The sequence below is a fragment of the Camelus bactrianus genome, chromosome 18 (genome assembly GCF_048773025.1).
Source record: "Camelus bactrianus isolate YW-2024 breed Bactrian camel chromosome 18, ASM4877302v1, whole genome shotgun sequence".
Taxonomy (NCBI): domain Eukaryota; kingdom Metazoa; phylum Chordata; class Mammalia; order Artiodactyla; family Camelidae; genus Camelus; species Camelus bactrianus.
The window spans coordinates 21,153,511-21,176,893 of record NC_133556.1 but is presented as its reverse complement, the minus strand read 5'-3'; the positions used below and the strand labels follow the sequence as shown (position 1 = coordinate 21,176,893).

General features: G+C 47.3%; 1 protein-coding gene across 7 annotated transcripts in view; it reads right to left on the bottom strand.

Moving 5' to 3' along the window:
- SYT17 (synaptotagmin 17) overlaps positions 1-23,383 on the bottom strand; it is a 94,915-nt gene that overhangs the window by 4,674 nt on the left and 66,858 nt on the right. For 6 of the 7 annotated variants that reach the window (XM_074346274.1, XM_074346271.1, XM_074346273.1 and 3 more), the window contains exons 8-9: positions 2,932-3,097; positions 492-585 (exon numbers count right to left, since the gene is read on the bottom strand). In XM_074346274.1, coding sequence (XP_074202375.1) covers positions 492-585; positions 2,932-3,097 — 260 coding nt within the window. Of the gene's footprint in view, positions 1-491; positions 586-2,931; positions 3,098-18,667; positions 20,100-23,383 lie in introns of those variants that run through there. The other variant, XM_074346277.1, reaches the window with a different exon arrangement.

The window sequence follows — 23,383 nt, the reverse complement described above, 5'->3', positions numbered from 1 at the left end:
CTGCCCAATGGGGGAGTCCTGGAATGGGCGTCCTTTGCCTGCTGATGCCCCATTGGCTTAGTTGAGACTTTCCAGAGTGGTGCTGTGATCTGAGGCTCTTCCCTCCCAGTCCTTCCTGCCCGCTCTCCTTTCACAGTCTCAGACCCATATCGTGGTCTGAAGGCCTATCTTGCCTCTTCACACTCTCTTTTTTCCTTAACAGATATTTTCCCTCAAAAACCTCTTGCCCATCTAGCCACGTTTTGGCATCTGCTTTTTGGAGAACCCAAACCCAAGCAGAGGTCTTCATTGCCACCCAATACGTTCCCATCATACCCTCTTTCACAACGTTGATCATACTCTAACTGGGGCGTCTTGGCATCTGATTTCTCTCTGTGTGCTGGGCACATAGCGGTGACCTGATGCATCGGTCCCATGGGAAAGGCTGGTTAAATCAAAAAGGAATCTTAGCTGGAGCTTCCAAGAGGGCCTCCTGGCCAGGACTTCCTCACCTGTCTGTGATCATGAAGCCCTGTCCAGATGTCAGCTGGGATCCCAGGAACACAGCTGTTCACGAGGTCATACACAAAGACATTCTCCTCCCAGCTGCGAAGGTAAGAAACCCGGTAGCATGTTATTTATTGCCTCTTTGTGAAGGAGGGGGTTGAAAATTGAAAGCAGCCTTCCTGGACCAAAGTAACTGTGATGCAATCCCACTTTCTCCTCATCGTTCTTAACTAGGTCACCCATAGGGGATGTCCTCTCACGGACATCTCTGGATTTGGTCCATGCCAGCCCAAAGCAGGATTTAGCACTGCTACTCATCCTAGAAATTTAAATCCATCTCAAAAAGACTAGCAAACAAGATGGCTTATATTGAAGAGACAAAGAAAGGCATTGACACTGCATTGTACACATCAAATAACTCAATGAAAATCTCCACTGGATGGTGGAGTGGGGACTAGTCTAGGACTGCCTGACTCTAATGCCCTCAATCACTGCACATAACATCTCCCACTGGTTTCTTCATTTGGAACATCTGCTGTCCCCATTCCCTAAGCTTCCCAAACCTTCAAGGTCCTGATCCAGGACTGGTTCTTCCAGGAAACCTTTTGTGAGTACCCTCTATCCATCCTTGACCCTTCGTAGCACAAAGTTTCCACACTCCCAAGGAAAGGCTGGTTTGTTTAGTTTTCTATTTCTCAAGGTCTGTTCTCCCCAAATGGGCTGCAAGGACCACACAGACCGAGATCATGCCTTGTTTCTATTGACATCTTCTCTCGCACCATCAGCAGGCTCTCTCCATGCTGTTTCAAGGCTCTTTTCAGGTTCTTCTTGATGTTCCAAGACTGTGTGTTCTGTCTAACATGAGAGTGGTACGATTTCTGGGGACAAAGTGTTCTTCGGTCCAGCAGGTCTTTGCCCTTGGTCCTACCCAGCTGGGTCAGCACTGGCCATCCCGAGTGCCCCTGCCATGCACAACTCAGGGTGTCCCACGTCACCTGCTGAACATGCATGTGGAACAGTCACCTGGTGGAGTGGCTGCCCAGCCTTTCTGGCACTAGTGCCGTCTTTGTTCAGTGGCACTTGCTCAGGAAACTATTGCAATAATTCTCTGCATTTTCCTCATCTCTGTCCAAAATCACTGGAGGATAGAAAGGCCCAAGGTGCTACTGCATGTAATAAGGAGCAGAGATCAAATGAACTTAATTCAATTCAACTGTCATTTGAAAGAAAGATGGAAATTATTAGCTAAGCTGCAAGTATGAGAATCTTAAATTGTAATCAGATGCTCCAAGAACATAAAGACTGTGTGTTTAATTATAAAGGAAAAGAACAAAGTGACAAAGCATGAAAAAAAATGGCAGAATTATAGAACTGGATTGTGTCTCCAAGACAAGATGTAATTAGAGATTTTATAATACTGTCTAGCTTTATGAGAACCGAACTTCATGCATAACAGATGAATGTGTTGTGCAAATTCAACTCTTCTACGTGTTTTCGGGAAAGTGCTGTATGCCAAAGTGGAAAACTACCTGTAGAAGATAGAATTCAGGACTTTTTTTGGAAACTAAGATTGAGGACCCCTTTGTGAATTTGTGGTTTGTTGGCAACAGAACATATCACACTTGACTTCAAAAAACCCACAAATTAGCACAGAAGCCAGATGTGAAAAGAAGTCACTAAAGTGATGAAAAAAGTGCTCCGGGAGAGGTGGGTGGTGAGTGCAGTCAGGTGCAGACTGGGAAGTCAGGGGTGATTTTGATGGAGAGATGTTGTCAGAGCTGAGTCTGGAGGGTGCATCTACCTGGAGGAGAAGACAGGGATGGGAATTCCCAGCAGAGGGAACAGAATGTGCAAAGGTACGCAGGAGTAAATGGGCTGGACCAGACTGGAGAACTTTGAGATGGTCGGTGTGGCTGGGGTTCAGGAGGCATAGAGGAATGCTGAAGGAGGCCCTGGTGGGTGGGCTATGGAATCCAACGGCTCAGGTGCAAATCCCAGCCCCACCGCTTTATAGCTGTGTCACTTAGCAAGTTACTTACCTTCTTGGAGCCTCAGGTTCTGTGTCTGTGAAATGAGGATACCTACCTGATACGGTTTGAGGGAGCTCTAATATGATGATGCTTATAAACTCTTGGCAAATGAATGTCCGTTTTTATGCCAGATGTCATGTTCTTTATATGAATATTATTTGAGTTGTATCATAGGGTCCAATCCCGGTGATACAGAGCAGGGCACAGCACAGGATTGGCACTTAGAAAGATGACCTGCCAGCCTGCCATTTGTTACCTTCCTAAATGTTTTGTCCTCTACTGCCAAGGCCAGTTTCATGACAAATTGGGCAAGAAAAAACTTAGCATCAACTACCAAAGAGACACACCAGTGGGTAACACCATTCTCTAAAGGAGGTGCTTGGTTGGGCTACAGAGAATGGAGGAGTCCACTCACCTGTGGATGGAGGCCAGTTTGGCGGACTTCTGGCCGATGGAGAACTCAGAACAGTAGAAGTCAGCCTCAGCCCAGGTCTTATTGAGAGGGAAAAATCTATAGCAGTGGCCTTTGAATTCCATCCAGAACAGTGGGCATGGGGAAGCCTGGGACAGCTCTGGCATGGCTGGGGGCAGACAGAAAACAGACTGGGAAGAAGTTGGTGGTGCAAACACTGATTCTATCACTTTTGACATCTTTTCAGAAACGAAAGTAACAAGTGTCCCATTATGATCAATGCATACTTAAAATCTGCAAAATAATAAAAGTAATATATGTGTGGGGGAAGGGATAGCTCAGTGGTAGAGTGCATTGAAGCTCCTGGGTTCAATCCCCAGTACCTCCATTAAACAAATAAACAAACAAACCTAATTACCCCCTCCCCAAGAAAGAACAAAAAGAACAAATAAAAACTAACAAATAAAAAGCTAAACAAAAGTAATATATGCTCATTATAGAATCCTTGGAAAATATTACTATGTTGGTGTGTTTTCCTTCATGTCATGTTGAATGCAATGATCTTTTTAAAAAATGCAAATGTGATATTAACCATACACACCTGACAGAATTCTGATTTCTAAAACTTAGAGTAGAAGCAGCTCTCCCCATGTCATTATAAATTTTTGTAAACATTGTTTCAAATAGCTGTTGAATACTCCCTTGAGTGGCCCCCACCTAGAGTTCATTTAAGCTTTCCCCTATTCAGGGATAATTAGATTGTTTCCTCTTTTTAAAAAACAATTACAAAAAAATGCTGAGATGAACAGCTTTGTACATAAAGCTTTTTACAGCGTTTCTGATGATTTTCTGGGGAGAGATTTTTTTTTGTTTTTAAGGCTTTGATACAATTTGCCAAATTGCCTCCTGAAAGCAATTTGTACTCCCACGGTAATGTCTGAGAGTGGCCATCTCATGGTGCCCCTGCCCACGCCGAGTGTTATCACTTTAATGGTAATCTTTGCAAATTTTATAAGCAAAAAAAAAAAAAAGTATCTTATTTCAATCTGCAGTTCTCGGCTCTCTGGTGAAGGCAGATATTTCCCCACATGTTTATTGACAAACTGCAGCCAAGATGATTTCTATCTTTTGCCCATGGAACTACTGGGATTCAGGATTTGTTCTTAACTCTGAAAAGGAACAAACAAAATCTCACGTTTGAGACACTAAAGTTCTTCAAAGCCTCAGCCCCTCTGGAAGCCTCTCAGCATATACTTTTTTTGGAAACCATGATTGAACATGGCTGACTAGGGGAGGAAGGCCAGCTGAGAACCTGCCTGGAACTCAGCAGGCTTGCGGTGGCTCATCTGCAAGGGCAGGCACGGGGCAGTGGTGACACTTGTTAGACTGGGGTCCAGAAGCCCGGGTCCCCAGCTCTGCACCGGGCATGCCACGTGATGCTGGCACATTCCTTCCCTGCTCAACTGTCAGACTGGCTGATCTTTGGGGTCCCTTTTGCGGCGCAGTGGTGTGGAATCTTTGCTTTCAAAGCCACTCTAAGAGCTGGCTGAGCTCATGAATAAGAAAGTAGTGGACCGCCTTTATTGAGCATTTGTGATGTGCCAAGCACATAGAGGGAAACTGAGGCTTAGACAGGTTAAATGACTTGCTCAAGATGATCTGGCTGGTAAGTGGCAGAGTAGAGATTTGAACCCAGGCCTTCTGACACCAAAATCTTTGATCTTAAAATCCATAGGATGCTTCTTCACGGGAATGGAATTGAGAACGGTTAATCATGTTTTAGCATCTACTTCATTTGGTTGCTAGGCCGACAAATTGGGTCAAATAAATTCCTGAGTGCATGCCCTATATGGATTGCTCCCTAATAGTATGATTATTAATGATTAGCTCAGGGTTTCATAACCAAGGTTGATGAGCTTTGGAGGTCCAGTAAATCCTCTGAAATTAAATGCAAAATAAAAAATTTCTCTGTGTATAAGTACGCATGCATACACCTCTGAATTTTTCAGGGGGAAGGAAATGGATCATTGCTTTTTAATCAACAGAGCTATGCTAAGCAAGCAGCTTTCAACCACGCTATCTGTCTCTGATGAGAACCACTGGACTTCCCTATTTGACAGGAACCAGCTCTTCCCCCACCCCAGGCAGCTGCGCTGGTCAGTCCTGGCTTGTCCCACCCTTCCCCGTCAGTCCTGGCCAACTGCCTTTCAATGCATGTCAGTATCCAAACTGGAGCCACCTGATTCAGAATTTGCCTTTACCCCTCCCCTATATGGCAAAGGGAGGTAACACTGTTTAAAGAGTTAGGTGGGCTCAGTACCTCTGGCCCATGCCTGCCCCTCTCTGGACCTGGGTCTCCTCCTTTCTGAATTGAGTGCACTGATAGGAGGGCATTGCCTCGATACTGAGAGGGCTGAAGGACCCCTTGTAACACGGGTGTTGCTGACTCTCTGTGGGGACTTTTGGCAGTGCCTTCTATACAGAGAGACTCAGCTGAATCACTCCCTGGGGTTTGCTTTTTTGCTTTTGGAGCGGTTCCCCCTTTGCACGCATGAGAAGCAGCAAATCGTTTCCATCTGTTTTCCACCCATCACTGTAACCAAGGATGTACACTGGTGAGAACTTGGCCACATCTGTCCAGGAGTTGGCTAGACTAGTTGTTCCAAGAGTATATCTCCTGGTGCTAGACCACTTTCCCCATTCCCATCCACCCTATTTAATTATTTTGCAGCCTAAATATTCATATTAGAGATGGAAGTAGGGGACCAAACCATCCCAGTTTGCCCAGGACTGTCTCAGTTCTAAAACTGAAAGTCCCACATCATAGTTCCACTTAGTTGATCATCCTGGAGCAGGGCTTCTCAACCAGCGGTGATTTTGATTCCGAGGGGACACTGGACAATGCCTAGAGACATTCTTTGTTGTCAAAAATACAGGTGCTGGTGCGATTGGCATCCAACAGGCAGAGGCCAGAAAAGCTGCTAAACATCCTACCATGACCAGGACGGCGCCCACAACAAAGGGTTTTCTAACCCAAGATGTCAATAGAATCTCTGCCCTAGACGGAAGCGGAACTCCAAAAAATGTAAAATAACCCCGCAGTACAGCAACACAAAACATCACAGCAAATACCCACACTTCTCAGCCTACCTGTAGTTTCGTTAACAAAAGTTAAGCCACACACTGATGAAAAGTAGAGTTTCGGTTATTTCTCTCATTTTTAGAGTTAAAATGTATTACTACCATAAATCCGCAGCTTAAAAGCACCTGGACATTGCTAGAACACTGTGTTTAAATTTAACGGTACAGACTTCACCAAAGGATGCTGCAGACAGGAAGTCTTGCTTTTCTTCCCTGAGTTTGGGATGAAGAGAACAAATTTTGTCATCTCTCCGACAAAGGGAGGAGGATTCCCTTCCCACCTGGTGTATAATTTCCCAAAATGTGGGATTCTGCAGGGGTCTCTGCTCTATGACAGGGTGTCAGTCTCAGGTCCCTGCTTCAAATTGCTCTGACGTCACTTCCTAGCCCGCTAGCACGGGAAGCCGGAGCATCTATTAGGGAGACGGACAGTGCTCCCAGGGCTCTGCCGCGCATGCGCCTGCTGTTTTAGTTTTGATCTCTTTGTTTCTGGGCCCTGGGGGCCCTTCTCACTGTCTTGGAAGCACAGCTTGACTTTCAAAGGATGTTTGTAAAAGTTTGTCTGCATTTCTGGATGTCTATAGTGGAGACATTTTCTGTTCTCTGATTTACTATAAGGTCTGATCTGGAAGTATACACTGTCTTTTTCTTTTCCTTCACTTGAAAGAAAACATTCTTATTTTGGAAAAAATTTAAATTTACACAAAAGCTGCAAAAATATTATAGAGTCCCTGAATACCCTTCACCCAGTTTCCCCCAGTGTCACCATCTTACATTGCCACGGTACACTTGTCACAACTAAGAAATTAATATGGGGACATACTCTTCCCTAAACTACAGGCTTTGTTCAGATTTTATGGGTTTTTTTTTTTTTTTTTTTTCTGTTTCCAGATCCAGCCTAGGACCCATTATATTTCCAATACTTTTGTGTTTTATTTGATATCAAATATTACAGGATAGCTGTCTAGACTAAAGCAACTTTCTTTCCTCAGGGAAATGCACAGAGATGTGTATACACACACACAATACACATATGTTTAATTAGACAAAACTACAAGAATTGGCTGGAATGGCCAGGATTGTCTAGCAGTGTTGGATGTTTGCCCCAAATCACCTTTACCTCTGCTCTTTTTAAGTCTTGTCTATTCCATCTCCTAGCACCTCTCCAATTCCTTTCTCTTTCTTTCCTTCTTTCTCTTCTTCCTCCCTCTCTCTCTTTCCATTTCTCTCTCTCTTTGTCTCTCTCTCTGTCTGTCCCTGTCTCTCTCTGTCCCTTCTCTTTCTTTTCCTTCAACATTCTTCCTGCCCCTGTCATCTTTCACAAAGACCTTGTCAACTGCCTCTTGGCTGTTTTTCATGCCTTATGTCAACTCCAAATCCAGAAGGATCCTTCCAACACCCTGATCTCATCTCTCGGAAGCCCTCCAGGCATCCCCTTTACCCTGGGGTAAGAGGCTCCTTCCTGCTTCTGCCGCTTATCCCCCGTCACTCACAACATGCTGCAGATTTGCTCCAACTCTTGTGGTCTCTCAAACGTGTGTCCAGGTCTTCCCTGCCTATCTTTAGCCAATTTGTCTTTCCTCTTTGAGTCTCAGCCGCATGGAGGCTTCTTTAGAGAAGACAAGGTAGGAGCCTCTCTAAGAGATCCAGGAGCCCTCGAACCCACCATTTACACATCCCAGTAAATTCTTGTTCAGTCTGGCCTCCCCTTGGTCAATGTCTGCTGCGACCATCCCTCTCCACAGTGCTTGGCACATAGTAGGTGCGCAATAACTAGTTTTGAATGACTAAACGCATGCTAAGGAATCAAACACTGTTTCTTTGGGTCAGTTGCCCCTTTGGGAGACAGCATTGAGAAAGGTGTGTGCACCACCCATGTGTCGTGATGCCTCCAAACTGGTGTCTCTTGACTCTAACATGGTGCGCCTGGACTTCTCTGAGCACTGAAGGCGGTTGACTGAGCCTGGCTTTCCAGATTATTTAGCACAATGACTGATGTGAAGAGCAGCATCAGCATCACTAGGGAGCTCGTTAGCAATGCAGAGTCTCAGCCCCCACCCTCCCACCCTCCTCCGCACCCCTGGTTCCTTTGATTTTCTCCACTGAGCAGTGGTGGTTATGGATGCCTGGGGTGAAGCATACCAGAAAATGGGGCTGTGACAGGTCACTGCTCAATTACTCCCCTTTCCACCTGGGCAGGCAAAGGCCTTTAATTGGGAGGACCTGAGAGGCAAAAAGGAGCCTCCCGTTTGCACTGGGATGATCGTGAACTCCACCTGCCTGCTATCCCCTCACCTCCTTTATCTCTGGGATTTTAGAAACTGGGATTAGAAGGATCCCTGAGGCCTTTCATCAACCTGGACTCCAAAGTAGCCCTTGCTCATCTGTGTCTTGTGAAGGGATTTCTGTAGCTTTATGGCTTGATAGTCAGGGAGTGATGGCAACATATCAACCAGGGCCAACCCTACTGAGCTTCCATCTGAGCCAGGCACTGTGTCAGGTGCTTTGTACACATCAATTCGTTTAGTCTTCACACATCCTATGAGGTAGGTACCATGATCACTGCCATTTCACAGATGAAGAAACCAAAGCACAGAGAGGTTGAGTAATTTGCCCAAGGTCACACAGCCTCTAAATGGCAGAGCTGGATTTTGCAGCCAGGCTGTATGGCTCCAGATCTAATTTGGAGATTCCTGCTGCAATTAAGCCCATTTCCTTTTGTCTCAGTCTTAATAGTCTGGTCCTTCTTCATTCCCTTATTCATTCAACAAGTCTTATTTGAGCAACTACTTGGTCTCAGGCAGTTGGCTGTATGCTGGAGATACTATGGCAAACTAGGCAGAGGTGACCTCTGACTTCATGAACTTTACAGTCTATGGAGACTGACATTAAAAAAAAATAAGCACAGAAATAAAAATGTGCTTAATATGCAATTAATATGGACTTGTGTCATTCAGGCAAAACCTTGAGGGAGCAACTCCCAAATTATTTTGGAAACTGGCCATTTGTTTGCCCCTTTTTTCCCCTCAGTTGAACTGGTGGCCACCCCAACCTTGCCTTCAGGATGCCCACTGGTGATTTCAACAGGACACCAGATTTCCCTTCCGGATGGGGAAAATACAGGGTGTTGCCACAGGAGCACCTAAAAGTGGCACATAACCCAGATTTGGAGATCTAGGATGCTTCCTGGAGGAGGTGATGTGAGACCCCTACTGAGACCTGAAAGATGAAGAAGACAGAAAAAGACTTCCACGTAGTGGGCACAGCATGTGCAAAGGCCCAGAGGTATGAGAGAGGAGGAGCATTTGGAGAATTGCAGTTGGTTCAGCCTGGCTGGGAATCTGAGAGAGGGATGAGGCTGCAGGTGTTGGGGAGGGGGTGGAAGGGGTGCACAGAGGAGCCTGTTGCTCTGGAAACCAGGAGGCCAAACTACATGGTCTTTTACTTCAATTAGCAGCACCAAAGGCCCCCAAGGTCTCCCAGCTGGGGTGGAAGTCAAAGCCTTTGGAAGCTCTGAGCTTGTTAAGGAAAGAGGACACACCAGCAGAGTTCAGGGCTCATTTTTTCCCCACTCTCTTTTTAAAAGCATAAATTTTCACCTTCCCACTCAATCTGGCTGCTCGTTCCCCTGGCCCCAATCCAGACGCCCACAAACGCATTACCCTGCCGCCTGCTGCCCAGATCAGCCTTGGGAGCCAGCTGGGAGAGGAGGGGGAGGCTCTGGGGGCCACATCTGCCCCCACCCTGTGCCACTACTGGGCCCCAGATGTCCCAGGGGGTTGGGAGGAAGTGTCTCCCAGCATCTGGGAAGGTGGCCATCGGGAAGGCTCAGTCACCTTCATCGCCTTTGCTTCCCGCTGCCTCCTGGTCCGCACATCCCACTCCCAGACCGCCCTCCTCCCCAGTGAGCCCCGGCTCCAGTGTGCAGAGCTGGCGGACCAGGCTTCTTGTGCCTGAGCATCGCTTTCCCTTCTCCAGGCTGCTCTCATGGTCGCACTATACAAAGGAGACGGCAGTGGGTGATTTCTTACATTGCTTGTAACAGCAGCCATTCATTGCATGGTTGGTATAGCTGTCAAAACCAAACTAGGAGGGGTATCTGTATCATCCCCATTTTATAGATGCAGAAACTGAGGCTCAAAGAGGTTGTCACTTGCTCTCACAACTGTTGAGTGGCAGTGTCAGGATGAGACTCGGGTCTGATAGACTTAGAAATTCCTAAGCACTACAGTGCCTCCAGAAAACATCTTTTCCTGGTCTTGGTTTTCTTATTTGTAAGACAAATATATTAAACACCAAATTTAACTGTTACAGACTGAATATTTGTGTCTCTCCCCCCAAATCCATATGCTGAAGCCCAACCTCCCCCAGTGTGATAGCACTTGGAGGTGGGGCTTTGGGAGGAAATTAGGGTTAGATGATGTCATGAGGGTGGATCCCCATGATGGGGTTAGTGCCCTTATGAGGGGAGGAGAGACCAGAGTGCTCTCTCTCTCTCTCTCTCCATGGCTGCCTGAAAGTCAGGAAAAGAGCTCTCACCAGGATCTGAATTGGTCAACACCTTAATCTTGGCGTTCCCAGGCTTTAGAACTGTGGGAAATAAATTTCTGTGGTTTAAGCCTCCCACTCTATGGTATTTTGTTATAGCAGCTAGAGCTGACTAAGACCAACATAACTAAGCAAGTAATTCAGTGTTTCCTGGGTGCCTATTTGGCTTGAGGTCTGTGCCCTCAAGTTGCTCACAGTCTGGAGGGAAGAATATATAGCACACCTGGCAATGAGTCCTCATATAATAAGGGACATTCTGGAAGCATGCAGCTGGCTCTGTGACCATAGAGGAAGGGTGGGGATTGGGCTAGAGTGTCCATGGTGGGGCACTCTAGGATGTGACTCTATGATCCAGACTGGGGAGGTGTGTGGAGGGGTGGGGTGGGGCAGCAGTGTACTCCAGGTAGTAGAGGCACCCAGTTGCCCAAGCCTCTGTGCTCCAGCTTCAGAGCATGCTCTCTGGAGTTAGATGACTCCTGTTAGAAACTCAGCTCTTTGTGCCTCAGTTTCCTTATCTCTAACAAAAGCACCATTGTCAGATCTTCCTAGGGTGCCTGGCACTGTCTGTGAAACACTTTCCCCACGTTATCTCATCTCCCTTCACAGTAGCCCCAAAGGATGCCATTGTGACCACCTTTTTCCAAAGGGAGCTCCGGCTCAGAGAAACCTGTGCCAGGCCACACAGCTTTTAAGATGCAAAGTTGGGGTTTAAAACCAGGGCTCTTCGAGTCTGGCCCTAGAACAATGCGCAGGAGCTGGAGGGAGAGGAGTTGGGGGGGCTGTCAGGAGGTTCAGCTTGCCCCGCCCCCCACACTCCTGGGGTCAGACAGGCCTGCAGCCCAGGCAGCCAGGCCTCACTGACAACTCAAGTGTCTGGGAGGTGTCCCCCTCTCCCCCCTGCTCCTGGCCCGGGCCCGTGCTCACCTGGGCTAATACTGATGTCCGTTTGCGGAAAGGCCTGTGCAGGGAGGAGGGTCAGGATGGCCGCGGCCCACAGCCCCCACCTCTGCATCCTGGGCCCGGAGATAAGCCACCCCTTAGCCTGCGTGGAGGAGAGAGGCGCTGCCGCGGGAGCTGGGTCCGGTCCGGGATGGGTCTCCTGCCGGGAGCTGGGAGCTCCGGCCGGCCGACTGGGTAGACCCCAGTCTCCTCCCCTCCCCTCCCTCCTCCCTCCTCTCTGCACGGTTGCAGTCAGCTCAGAGTGACAGCAAGAAAGCTGCCCCAGGCCAGCCCCCTTCCGAGAACCAAGAGAAAGCACAGCCCTGCTTCGAGACACCCAGTGGCCTTGGGTGCGGGCTTGCTTCCCTTGAGACTGTAAGATGGGACACTAACGGCGCTCACAGCCCAGCATCTCGGCGCCCCGAGAGGAAGCAGTACCAGGAGATAAAAATACAGGTCGGAATCGAGGGCCGAGGTCTCCTGGGCCAAAGCCACATCACCCGTGGATGTGGTTTGTTAGGTCCATGATGAGTTTTAAAATTTCTAAAACCTTGTCGTCAGGGTATAGAAGCAGGAGATTTTAAGTATAAGTCCAGATTTCTGCCTTCTGTTGACAGTCTGAAGATCTGACGAGACGTAGGCCTCGTTTGAACGTGGGAACAATTGTGTGGAGCTGAGAAAGGGCGCCCCCTTGAGGCGGGGCCTGTGCGCTGCGGCTCAGCCTGTTCCCCCACCCCACCCCCCACCCCCCGGCCCGTCTGGCTCTGAGCGCCCTGGATTCCCCGCAGCAGAGGAGCAAGGGCAGGTCGGTTGTCTCCTCCGGAGTCTCTTGGAGATTAAATGAGGTGCCGGTTGAAGGTTCTCGACACAGAGTAAGCTCCCAACACAGAGAAGCAAATGTTACCATTAGTGTACAGTTCTAGCATGCAGTTTGTTCAGACTTAAATGATTAAAATTCCATAGGTGTTTCATTGGACTCTCATTGTATTTATGAATGAATCTCTAAAAATCGAGTCTTCTCTCCCCACTTCATGTATCCTCAAACAAGTCACTCTGCCTCTCTGAGCCTCAGGGTCCTCCTTCATAAAATAGGGGCTTAACGACAGTACCTACTCGCAAAGATGAAATGTAATAATTTGTCCCTAACAGCATAGAAGCTGGCAAGTAGTAGGTGTTTAATACATGACGGCAAATTTTGCTATGATGATCAACGATCCAGTGCAAGCCTTTTCCCGGCTTTCCCTGCACTCTCCACTTCCTTTCCCCAAATGCTCAGCCAGGTGCCCTGACACTTCGTGCGGCTGGCATTCACCGGGCTCGAACGTGTCCCAGTCACTTGCTTTCTCTCTGGAACAGCTGGTGCCGTGCCTGCGCGGAGTGACTTAACTCGTGCCCACACAGCGGGCTTTGCCTGCCCGCCTGGGGCTGAAAGCCTGCCAATGCCTGACTCAGGCTACGAGCACAGCCCAGGCCCAGTTTCAGCCTGCAGCCCGCCTACTGTCTACCCCTTGTCTCAAAGCTTTCTGCTGGTGCCCCCGCCAGTGCACGCACGTTTATTTATGAACGACATACGTTTATTATATAAGTGATGTGCACGCATAACTTAGTGTACTAATATGTCGTGTGTTATAAAACAGCCCTCCCCCGAACTGACTTTTTTAAAAAGTTGATACAAAATATAAACATGGAAGAAAGTTTGGAGGCTTTCTCCCCACTCCCCATCATCTGGTACACTGGCGCTCCTTCGGAGGCTCCTGATGTCATGGAAATCAAACATCCTCTGGGTGAACGTACCAGCTGGAGAAGGAGGTAGTCAGACACAGGCCACTGGAAAGCTTTTTGGAAGGTGGAGGCTCCTTTGATTTGACAAATAAACATCCTAAATGATCTGTGTTGCAAGTGTAGTATGTGGTGGCTGGAGGTTTTGGTAAATTGGTTCATTCCCCTTTCTGGATGAAAACATATGATATATTTGTTGCATGCTCAGTCCCAGGTGTGTGGTCCGTGGACCCGGAGCATCAGCATCTCCTCGAGAGCTCGTTAGAAAGGCAGCATCTCAGGCCCCTCCCAGATCCGCTGAATCAGAATCTGCATTTTGACTAGATTCTTCAGGGGGACAGACGTACATTAATACCATGAAGTGTTGCTCTAGACAGGGGTAGGCAAACTTTTTTTTTAAATGCTATTTTTAAAGAAAAATTTTATGTATTTAAGGGGTACAACATAATGATTTTATATATATATATACAGCACAATGACACTATAGTCAAACTAATCAACATACTATCTCCTCACAGGGTCACCTTTCTTGTGTGCTAAGAGCACCTGCTGTCCACTATCTTAGCAAATGTCCACCATTCAGTGCACTATTATTAACTATAATCACCATGCTGTATCTTAGATCTCTACCCTTCCTCATCCTACATAATGGCAACTTAATTTTTTTCTGTAAAGAGCCAGATAATAAGAATTTTAGACTTTGCAGGCCACGTGGTTTCTGTCATAACTACTCAACTCTGCCAAAGACTTCAAGAATGGGCCTGGCTGGCTTCCAATAAAACTTTATTTACAAAAACAAGCAGTGGGCTGGATTTGGCCTATGTGCCCTAATTTGCCATCCCTTGCTCTAGCCCTCAGGTTTACTGGCCAGAAAGTAGACAGTGAATTCACCTAACAGATATGGTCTTTGCTGTCATTGGAGGCATTAGAGATCTCTTTGTAACACTATCCTGTGTATATTTTCTGGCTTTCTTACAGATTTTACCTTCTTGCCTCCATGTACACACATTCACACCTATCATCTGCCCATCTGTCTATCTACCTATCATCTCCTTTAGTTTCTTAGCTTTTTTAAAAATTGTCGTTTACTTAACAGTAAGTAAAACAAAGTTCCCTGCCTCTCACCACCATTATCAAAGGGACAGTAGAGGCTAGTTCATTTCATGCCTTTCAATTCAAACATATCCATGTTCAAATTCCAGACTCGCTGCCAGAATTCTAATCCCTTTGATTATTTAATTCCTCTTAGCCTCAGTTTCCTCATCTGAAAAATGGGAACAAATCAATAATTCCCTCATACAAGTGTTTAAAACAGTACCTGACACATAAAGGGTCAACACATATTAACAACCCTTAGATCACTATGGAACCTTCAAAAATGCTGAATAGGAAGTTGTAAAATTGAGTAGCAAAACAACTTCCCAAAAGATAACCCCTGCAACCTTCAGGGCAATGTCTTCCCGTCTTTCTTCTAGGCAGAAGTTTTAAATTTTTATTTAGTGGTGCTCATTCCTGAACTATTTTTAAATGGTATTTTTGAATATGAAAAGGGAAAGGTATCCCACTGGCAGTGGAAGGCAGGCCACCCAGAAAAAAAAGGAATTCTTCCTGATTCCCTGCAGTGATTCCCAGCTTTCTGAGAGTGAAATATCAGTGCCCAAAATTGCTGTTCCTGGCGCCCTGGGACCTATCACATCTGTGCAGGGCTGGGCAGAGGTCGTAGTCTTTGTCAAGTCCCAGGGGGTGGACTGGAGTCCTGAAGGGCTCTGGAGTCCCCGGGATAAGAGGACACAGGAGGGGCCCTGGGAAAATAGATGCAGATTGAAAACTTTACACCCAGGCTGCTACCCGACCTCCTTCCTTTGAACTCAGGTCCCTGCATGTCAAAGAGGGTGTGTAGGTGGTCCATGCATCTCCTTATCCACTTCCTAGCTGAGGAGGTGGAGGATGCTAATTAAGCTGGGTAGGTAGCCCACACAGGGCACCTGGGGGCCCAGGTTTCTATAGAAACCAAGTCATTCCTCCACCTTTCAATGTATGTCCCTCATCTCCTGACAAGCTATCCTTGGACACGGGGACGGCTCTGACATCTGTGCGTCTGCCGCTCCCTCTCGTCAGCTAGCAATCATGGCCTGATGTGTGCCCGGTAGGAATAATTATCAAGCGCTGTGTGTTAAGATTTTACAGGCAGTAGCCCAGCGAATCCTCACATCACCTATGACCGTACGCGGGGTAAGAACTGTCATCCTGTTTTCAGATGAGACAGCCCAGCAGAGCCGTCAGCCACACCAGCTCTGAGTAAGCGTGTGAGGGCTGCTGTAAGCAAGGACCACAGCCTGGGGGCTTAATGACAGCTTCATTACCTCCCAGTTCTGGAGGCGGGAAGCCCGAAATCAAGGTGTTGGCCGAGGTGGCTCCTTCCGAGGGCTGTGAGGGAAGGATCCCTCCGTGGCCTGGGTCTGCACGCCTCTCTCCTGGGCTCTCAGGTGCACTCTTCCCCCTGTGCACGTCTGTCTCTGTGCCCTCAATTCCCCTTTTATAAGGACCAGCCTTATCGGATTAGGGTGCCCCTAATGACTTCATTTAACCTTAATTACTTCTAAGGACCATGTCTCCAAATTGTCACACGCTGAGGTGCTGGGTTAAGGCTTCCAGACATAAATTTGGGGGAGACCGGATTCAGCCCACACCAGGCTCCAGAGTCAGCTGGGCGCAGGCTGGCGTTCTGGCTCCCCTGCTCATGTCACCTTGTGAAACCTTGGCTTCCTCACGGGTTGGTGCACGCAGACTAAATGAGATGCTCAGCCCTTAACACGGTGCTCAGTCAGCCCTCTTATCACTGCAAAGGAGGGGCGCAGATGCTAGGGATGCCCTGCCTGGAGGCCCTCAGCCCCCCACCCCCCCCCCCGAGTTCCCCCAAGGTTGCCGGGGAGCTGAGCCAAGCGCCAAGACGGCCCCCCAGATGGAGCACACGCACCTCGTCCTCTGCCCACGATGCGCAGTGCTACCCACACTTGCTCAGCCCACACCGGACAGTCCTGAAGTGCCAGATGCTCGGTGTCTCCAGGGGCAGCCCTCAGGCCCTGAAGACCAGGGGGAGCGGTTAGAGAGCCCAGCTTCCCCGTAATAGTCATTCTCAAGTGTGCTCTCTGTGTGTCCCCAGCGTGACTGAGCCCAGAGAGTTACAGCAGCCTCAGGCTGCCTTTTTCTGTCCCCTGACTTTCCCGTCCTTTATGCTTCCCGGGGCCACCGCCCCAAAAAACCATCTGCACCCCAGCCCTCCCCTCAACTTCTGCTTCTCAGATAATGAGGACAGGGAACTATGTTCAATATCTTGTAATAACCTTTAATGAAAACGAATATGGAAATGAATGTATGTATGTATATGCATGACTGGGATACTGTGCTGTACACCAGAAATTGACACATTGTAACTGACTGTACTTCAAGGGGTCTTCGATTACCTGAGCTTATTAAAACACCTTAAAAAAAAAAAGTTCAAATTTGACACAACATTGTAAAATGACTATAATTCAATTAAAAAAAGTTAAAAAAAAGACAGTTCAGTGCAATAATTATGTAGAAATGAGACCATTTACTTAAATACTATATTAAGATATGCTTAAAGGACGTTACGTTAAAACTGCTATCTAGTTCCCCTTATCCCCAGGATATGATGATGATGATGATGATGATGATGATGATGATGATGATAATAATAATAATAATAATAATAATAATAATAGTAATAATAATAATAATAATAATAGTAATAATAATAGATAATGAGGAAATTGAGGCTCAGAGAAGCTCTGTGGCTTGAGCCAGGGCACAGTTAGGGAGTGGTGGGCCCGGGATTCGAACCATGGCTTCCTGGGCCCCAAAGCCCCTGACCCCAATCACTATATGACCTCATCTCTAGTCCTGAATGCTGGTCATCCACATGTCTCCTCTCATTCTGTTTGTTCTCTCATACATGTCTTCCTCTGTACAACCGTGATGAGGAAGCCACTTTATAGAGAAGGAAAATCGTCTCCTATTCACTCCTTAGAATCATAACCTAACCCAACCTCCCTGCCTTCCCACCTCGACCTTCATGCCATCTCCACTCCAGAGCGAGAGGCACCAGAGGGATGCAGGAGGGGACCCTGCAGTGCCCAATGTGGCCAGAAGGGAAGAGGCCATCTCAGCTCATGGGTAGTTCACCTGGGTCAAGCTCTTTCTATTGGGCGTGGCCAGTGAAAAGCTAAGTAGCCACGGCCCCTTCCCTGAACAAGTGGACAGTTTTATAGAAAAATAGCCTTACTTTTCTCATCTGGAAAATGGGGATAATAATAGCTCCTTTGTCAAAAGGTGGTTGTGAGAATTGGATGAGATCGTGCATGTATTGGGCTTAGCACACAGTAAGGCCTCAATAACTGGTAGTTGTTATTACAAGAGTTAGAAAGAAATATAAGCCTTTTGTGGGGAGGACAGGAAGGAGCTGTTATTTCTGTCTTGGAAAATCAGGAAGTGACAATTTAAGCTGGGAGTTGGGGCTATTCAGCTGCTGGTAACCATGCTGCTCATTGAATGGGCAGTGCCAGTCCAGGAGACAGAGGGATAACCAAAGTCCTGATGATCTCATTTGATCCCCTGGATCCAGCTATGCCTGAAGCTAAGGCTTTTTGTTGTTGTTGCTTAAACTAGTTTGCATTAATTTTCTGTTACTTGAAACTGAAGAAATCTAACATAAATCCTTGTCTTCTCTTTACACGGGTTCTCCAGTCATCAGATTAATATACCTCAAGGTTTCAACTGTTCTTCATTCCCAGGCCACACACTAACTTTACCAACAATGTCCAGTGTGACTGGCTGCTTATACCCATCATGGCCCTCGAGTCTTCCAGCTGAGGTCCATCCCTGTGCTTGGCCTGAATTCCTGACCCATAAAATCTGTGAGCATATAAAACACCAGTGCTTCCATTTGACTGTCCTTTATGATTGGATTACTGCATTCTCTTTGATTTTTATTTTGTGGCTGGCTTTATTCCTTTGAGAACTATGTAAGTTTAAAAAGCTAAAGCTCTAAACTGTTCTTAGAAATAATGATCAGTACAAATACGTAAACTAAAAATAATATGTGCAGTATATTGTATATATGTAATTGCATGCAATATATTGTATATGTGCAGTCAGATGGTAACAATCCTACTTAATAAAACTGAAAAGTGAAAAAAAAAATACCAGTGCTTCAAGTTTGTCAGGAGGGATTGTTTGTTACACAGTGGTACTAATTGAAACATCCTCCTACCCTCAATGCTTGTGTTTATGAAGAAAAAGAGAACTCAAATGCATGGCACAAATAAATAATCTTTAATTTCAGTAAATAGCTCCCCATTATACCAGACAATCTGCTGTGGGAAAAGATACAGAAGCAGCCAACAGAGAGAGGGGGAGAGAGAGAGAGAGTCTACTCTAACTACACTAACTCCTTTGCACAGGAGAAATGACTTTGTTTCACACACAAACACAGGGATCCTCAGAGTGTGACGAGGAAGGAGATCATCTTGGATGGAGATGCCGTGGGCGTGGTGGCCATTTTACTCCATGTAGCTGTTCTTTGCAGGTGTCACAATCACCATGATTCGGTCAAAAAATGTTACTTCTGCTCTATCATATTCTATTTACTTGACATACACACTCTCTACTGTTACTGAAGGTGGGGTCTTGACAGATAGGAGGACACAGGGTGAAACTTCACTGACAGGAGAGGCAGAGAGAAGAGGTGCTCAGGACTGAGGTCCTGGCCCAGCGCCTGGCTCTCCAACGGGACACACAGGTGCACACCCGTGCTCACTTGTGAGGGCGCACGTATGAGAACACTCACATACATACCCACAGGGAGTCCCCAGGAAGAAGCTAACACAAGGACGAATTCAGTTAAGCCAGGAGAGGGTTCTTACACTGGAATATTTTTTGTTGCCATTTGGTTTCTCCAAATAGTCTAATCTATTCATCATGTCCACTAAAGAGAAGACAGAATACTTACACTTTGGGGGAAAGGTACCAGGTCTGAAGAACCCCAGGGACTAGCAGCCCGTTCAGAAGTCACCCGGTGGGTGTGCGTTTTGGGCGTGAGGGTCGGGCCTCCCAACTCTGGCCGGACTCTTGGAAAACTTCGTCTCCGTGGAGTTGGCCCCCCTGGGGAGGCCCTTCTCTGGCCTGAGGGCTGGAAGTGCATTTTGGGGGGGGCAGGTACCAACAAGAGCAAGTGCAGCCGATGAGTCTCACAGCAGAGCCCACTCAGCTCGTGACATGTGGACGGGGCTTCTGGAAAGTTCTCAGGCCTCCCTCCTGGAGCGCGGCCAGTCTGTGATCAATAGTCAGCTTCCTCTCAGTCCTGAGAGGTGGTGGTGGTGATGGTGGTGGTGGTGGTGGGTGTGTGTGTGTGTGTGTGTGTGTGTGAGATGTGTGTGTGTGTGGTGGTGAGTGTGTGTGCAGGTGTGGATGTGCAGGTATATGGCATATTCTTTGTCCTAAGTTTTCTTCCTTATTTCACAAACGAAAGCTGCGGTCCCTGCGCCCTCAGGTCACCTCCAGCGAGGCAGGGGACACGCGGTCGCACTCGGCCCGGGACCGCAGGCTGTGCCACTGCTCCACGGCCGTGCGGTGTGCGTTGAGCATCCGCCGCCAGTGGTTGGATTCGGAGGGGCCGGACGAGTACTGGCCGATGACGATCCTTCCAATGAAGTCGTTGCTGCTCTTCATGTTGTGGCCGAACACTAGGGGTGGTTGGGAGGGGGGCGGCGAGAGGAAGGAGGGGAACAGAACAGGAGGCAGGGCGTTAGTCTCCACGCTCCTCGACTGCAGACGCAGGGTCCTCGCTTTTAGGACACTACTTCTTTTAATGACGAGAATTCCCCGATGGCTTCACCACCCTCCCATGAGTTCCTCCACTGCAATTTTTTAACTCATGTCCCACAGCCTCACCACAAACTGCCCTCAGCACTACAACTGGACAGTCATAGTGGAACCACCAGCCATCACTGGAGTCCAGCTGAATGGTTAAACCAACAGTTCTCAAGCCCAGCACTGTTGACACTGGGGACTGGATAATCTGTGGGGTGTCCTGTGCACTGTGGGATGTCCAGCAGCATCTCAGGCAGACAGCCCCCTCCCCAACTGTCACAACCCCAAAGTCTCCAAACGGCCCAGTATCCCTGGGGGGTCAGTTCATCCCAGATGAGAACCACCAGGTTAAGCTGTGGGCCAGACATCCTGGATGAATCCTGGCTCTGTCCCTGACACAAGCAAAGGAGCCCCTCTGACCCTCAGTTTCCTCCTTGGTTACATAGGAACCTTAACAGTACTGTACCTCACAAGTCACTGTGAGGTTTCGGCGAGACAGTGTGTGAAAAGGTTTCAGCACACAGTGCCAAGCACTTGGTAAGTGCTTGATAAACATTACGCTGCTCTTTTGATCTTCAATTTCTGTTAATCTTTTATAAAAGAGATCTCATGTTTCCTCTGTTCCAGGCAACAGGGGCTACGGCAATTTCCTCTCCCCTTGTCGCACTGCATGTCTCTTTGGAAGGCTGTTCATTCCAATGCAAGCTTAATTTGTGTCTTTCAAGCCTAATGAGATGGCCTGATTTATCTTCCCAGCCAAGTTCTGCCTAACTCCATATCTGTGTGTGGGTAGTCCAGGCGGGCCACCTCGCTAACGGGAAAGCAGGCTGTGTCTGTGTTATAAATGAAGGGCTGCAGAATAGGAACTATCACAGATTCACCCAGCGTGAGCAGAGCACAGGCGGGCTGGATCCCAGGAGGAGTGCCGATTATCAAATAAACCAGCTAAAATATGCAGCCCCAAACAAAGCCGAACGCCAACAAGTCTCTGTTCTCCCCTGTGGGCTTCACATCAAGAATTCCAAATGATAAAAACAAGGGAAAAAAAGAAAAGGGGAAAAAACAAAAACAAATCCCCCATCCATTGTCTTAAACCCAAAAAGACCTAGAGTGAACTAGGCTAGGTGAATTGCTGGGCCATCTCGATCAAGAATGTCCCATACCTGTCAGCTCTGTGAACAAGAATTGGACCATGTATATTTTTTGTACATTTGGAAGTGTTCACTGTGTGTAGTAGGTAGGCCTTATTAACATGAAAATCCCTTACAGAAGAGAAAAATTAGGAGTGAAATCTTTGCTTAATAAAGGAAGTTGCTAAGAAGTTCTCTGATGCATCTGAAAAAAACCCTTTTTTGAATAGCTAACATTCAAGACTATTGAACCACACCTAGTGGGCAATGTGAGGTTTAATTTTCACCAAATGAGAACAAGTTACCAGAGTCCCCTTCCCTGTGGGCCTTGAATCTAAAGCAAGATATTAGAAGACCATTTCAGACCACTTGGCTTTCTTCCCTGGGGGGGCAAAATGTTATATCTCCCTCTGCCTCTCCAAAGCTCAGGAATGGAAATGCAGAAACATCACAGTAAATGAGTATAGGTCTTGCTTTCTTAGAAAGTGGTTCTAAGAAAGGAAATTTCAAGCATTCTCATGCATTGTTGGTGAAAGAGGAAGTAGGTTCAACTTTTGAGGGAAGTTCACAATATCTACTCAAATTAAGAGTGTCATAACTCACGATCTAGCAATTCTTCTTCTAGGAAACTGTCCTATAGAATGATCTGCACAAATGGATACAAGCACACATACAAGAATATCCTCGGTAGCAAGGGCTGGCCAACTAAAGCCTCCAAGACAAATCTGACCTGTACCTACTTTTTATAAATAAAGTTTTATTGGAACCCAGTCAAACCTGTTTGTTTACATAATGCCTGCAGCTGCTTCTGTGCTACAGCAGCAGAGCTGAGTAGCTGCAAGAGAGATCGTGTGGCCAGCAGAGCTGAAAATATTTACTATTTGGCCCTTTACAAAGAAGTTTGACAACCCCTGCTCCAGAACATCCTTTGTGAGAAAGAAAAATGGAAATAATAAAAAACGCTTCATGAGGAAGTGTGGCTGAGGCTGTTGGTAGCCTGCCCACCCCCTCAGCCAACCCTGGAGGCTACCCGCAGCTTTTCTTGCTAGCATCCTGCCAGGAGCACCCACAGCTCTCTGCCTGGGACACGCCAGTGTGTGCTGACAGTGTGACTTACAGTGGGGCCCTGGGCCACTCAATAGCAACCTGACCTCTGAAAAGGCTGGAGACTAGGGTCAGCCACTCGGACACTCGGACATGCCTGTATGACTGGCCCTTAATCAAAATCCCAGACTCCAAGGCTGGAGTGAGCCTCCCTGGTTGGAGATCCTCTGAGAGTGTGGCCACGTGTCACTGGGAAAATTGAGCGCTGTCCACACCGGAAACTCGCACCTGGTCTCTCCTGGACTCTGCTCTTTGCGTCTCTTCCCTTTGCTGATTTGAGTCTGTATCCTTCTGCTACCATGAACTGTAACCATGAGTCTAACGGCTTTTCTGAGTTCTGTGAGTCCTTCTAGAGAGTCACTGAACCTGATGGAGGTCCTGGGACTCATCAAACACTCATCAAACATCCTCGATCAGCCTGCCTCCCTTTCTGTCTCACCTCCGCAGTCTCCTATCAGTGTTTCCTGGTTCACTTTCCTCGTAGCCTGTCTGCACCCAAGCCATTGTCTCAGCATCGGCTTTGGGAGGCACCCTGACTAAGACTGGAGGGGACTCATTAAATAATTTCTGATGTAATACCACCATGGAAACCAGCACCATGGTTAAAAATGGGACAGACCTATATATACAGAATGGAAAAGTCTCCAGGATACATTGCTAGGAGACAAAATCAAGTTGCAAAACAGCATATGTAAACACAATCTCTTTTTGCTTAAAAAAATGTTAATATATAGAATAGGAAACGCCACGTGGAAGAATGTTCACCACACTGACAGAGAGTAGCTCTCTCTAGAGAGGGGAAACAGAACTTCTCACGTTCGGTACTTATTATATAAATTGTATAGTATGAACTTCTTACAACAAGTACCTATTATTTTGGAAAGAAAACAAAGGAAAAAATAAGTCACTATTAGAGAATCCAC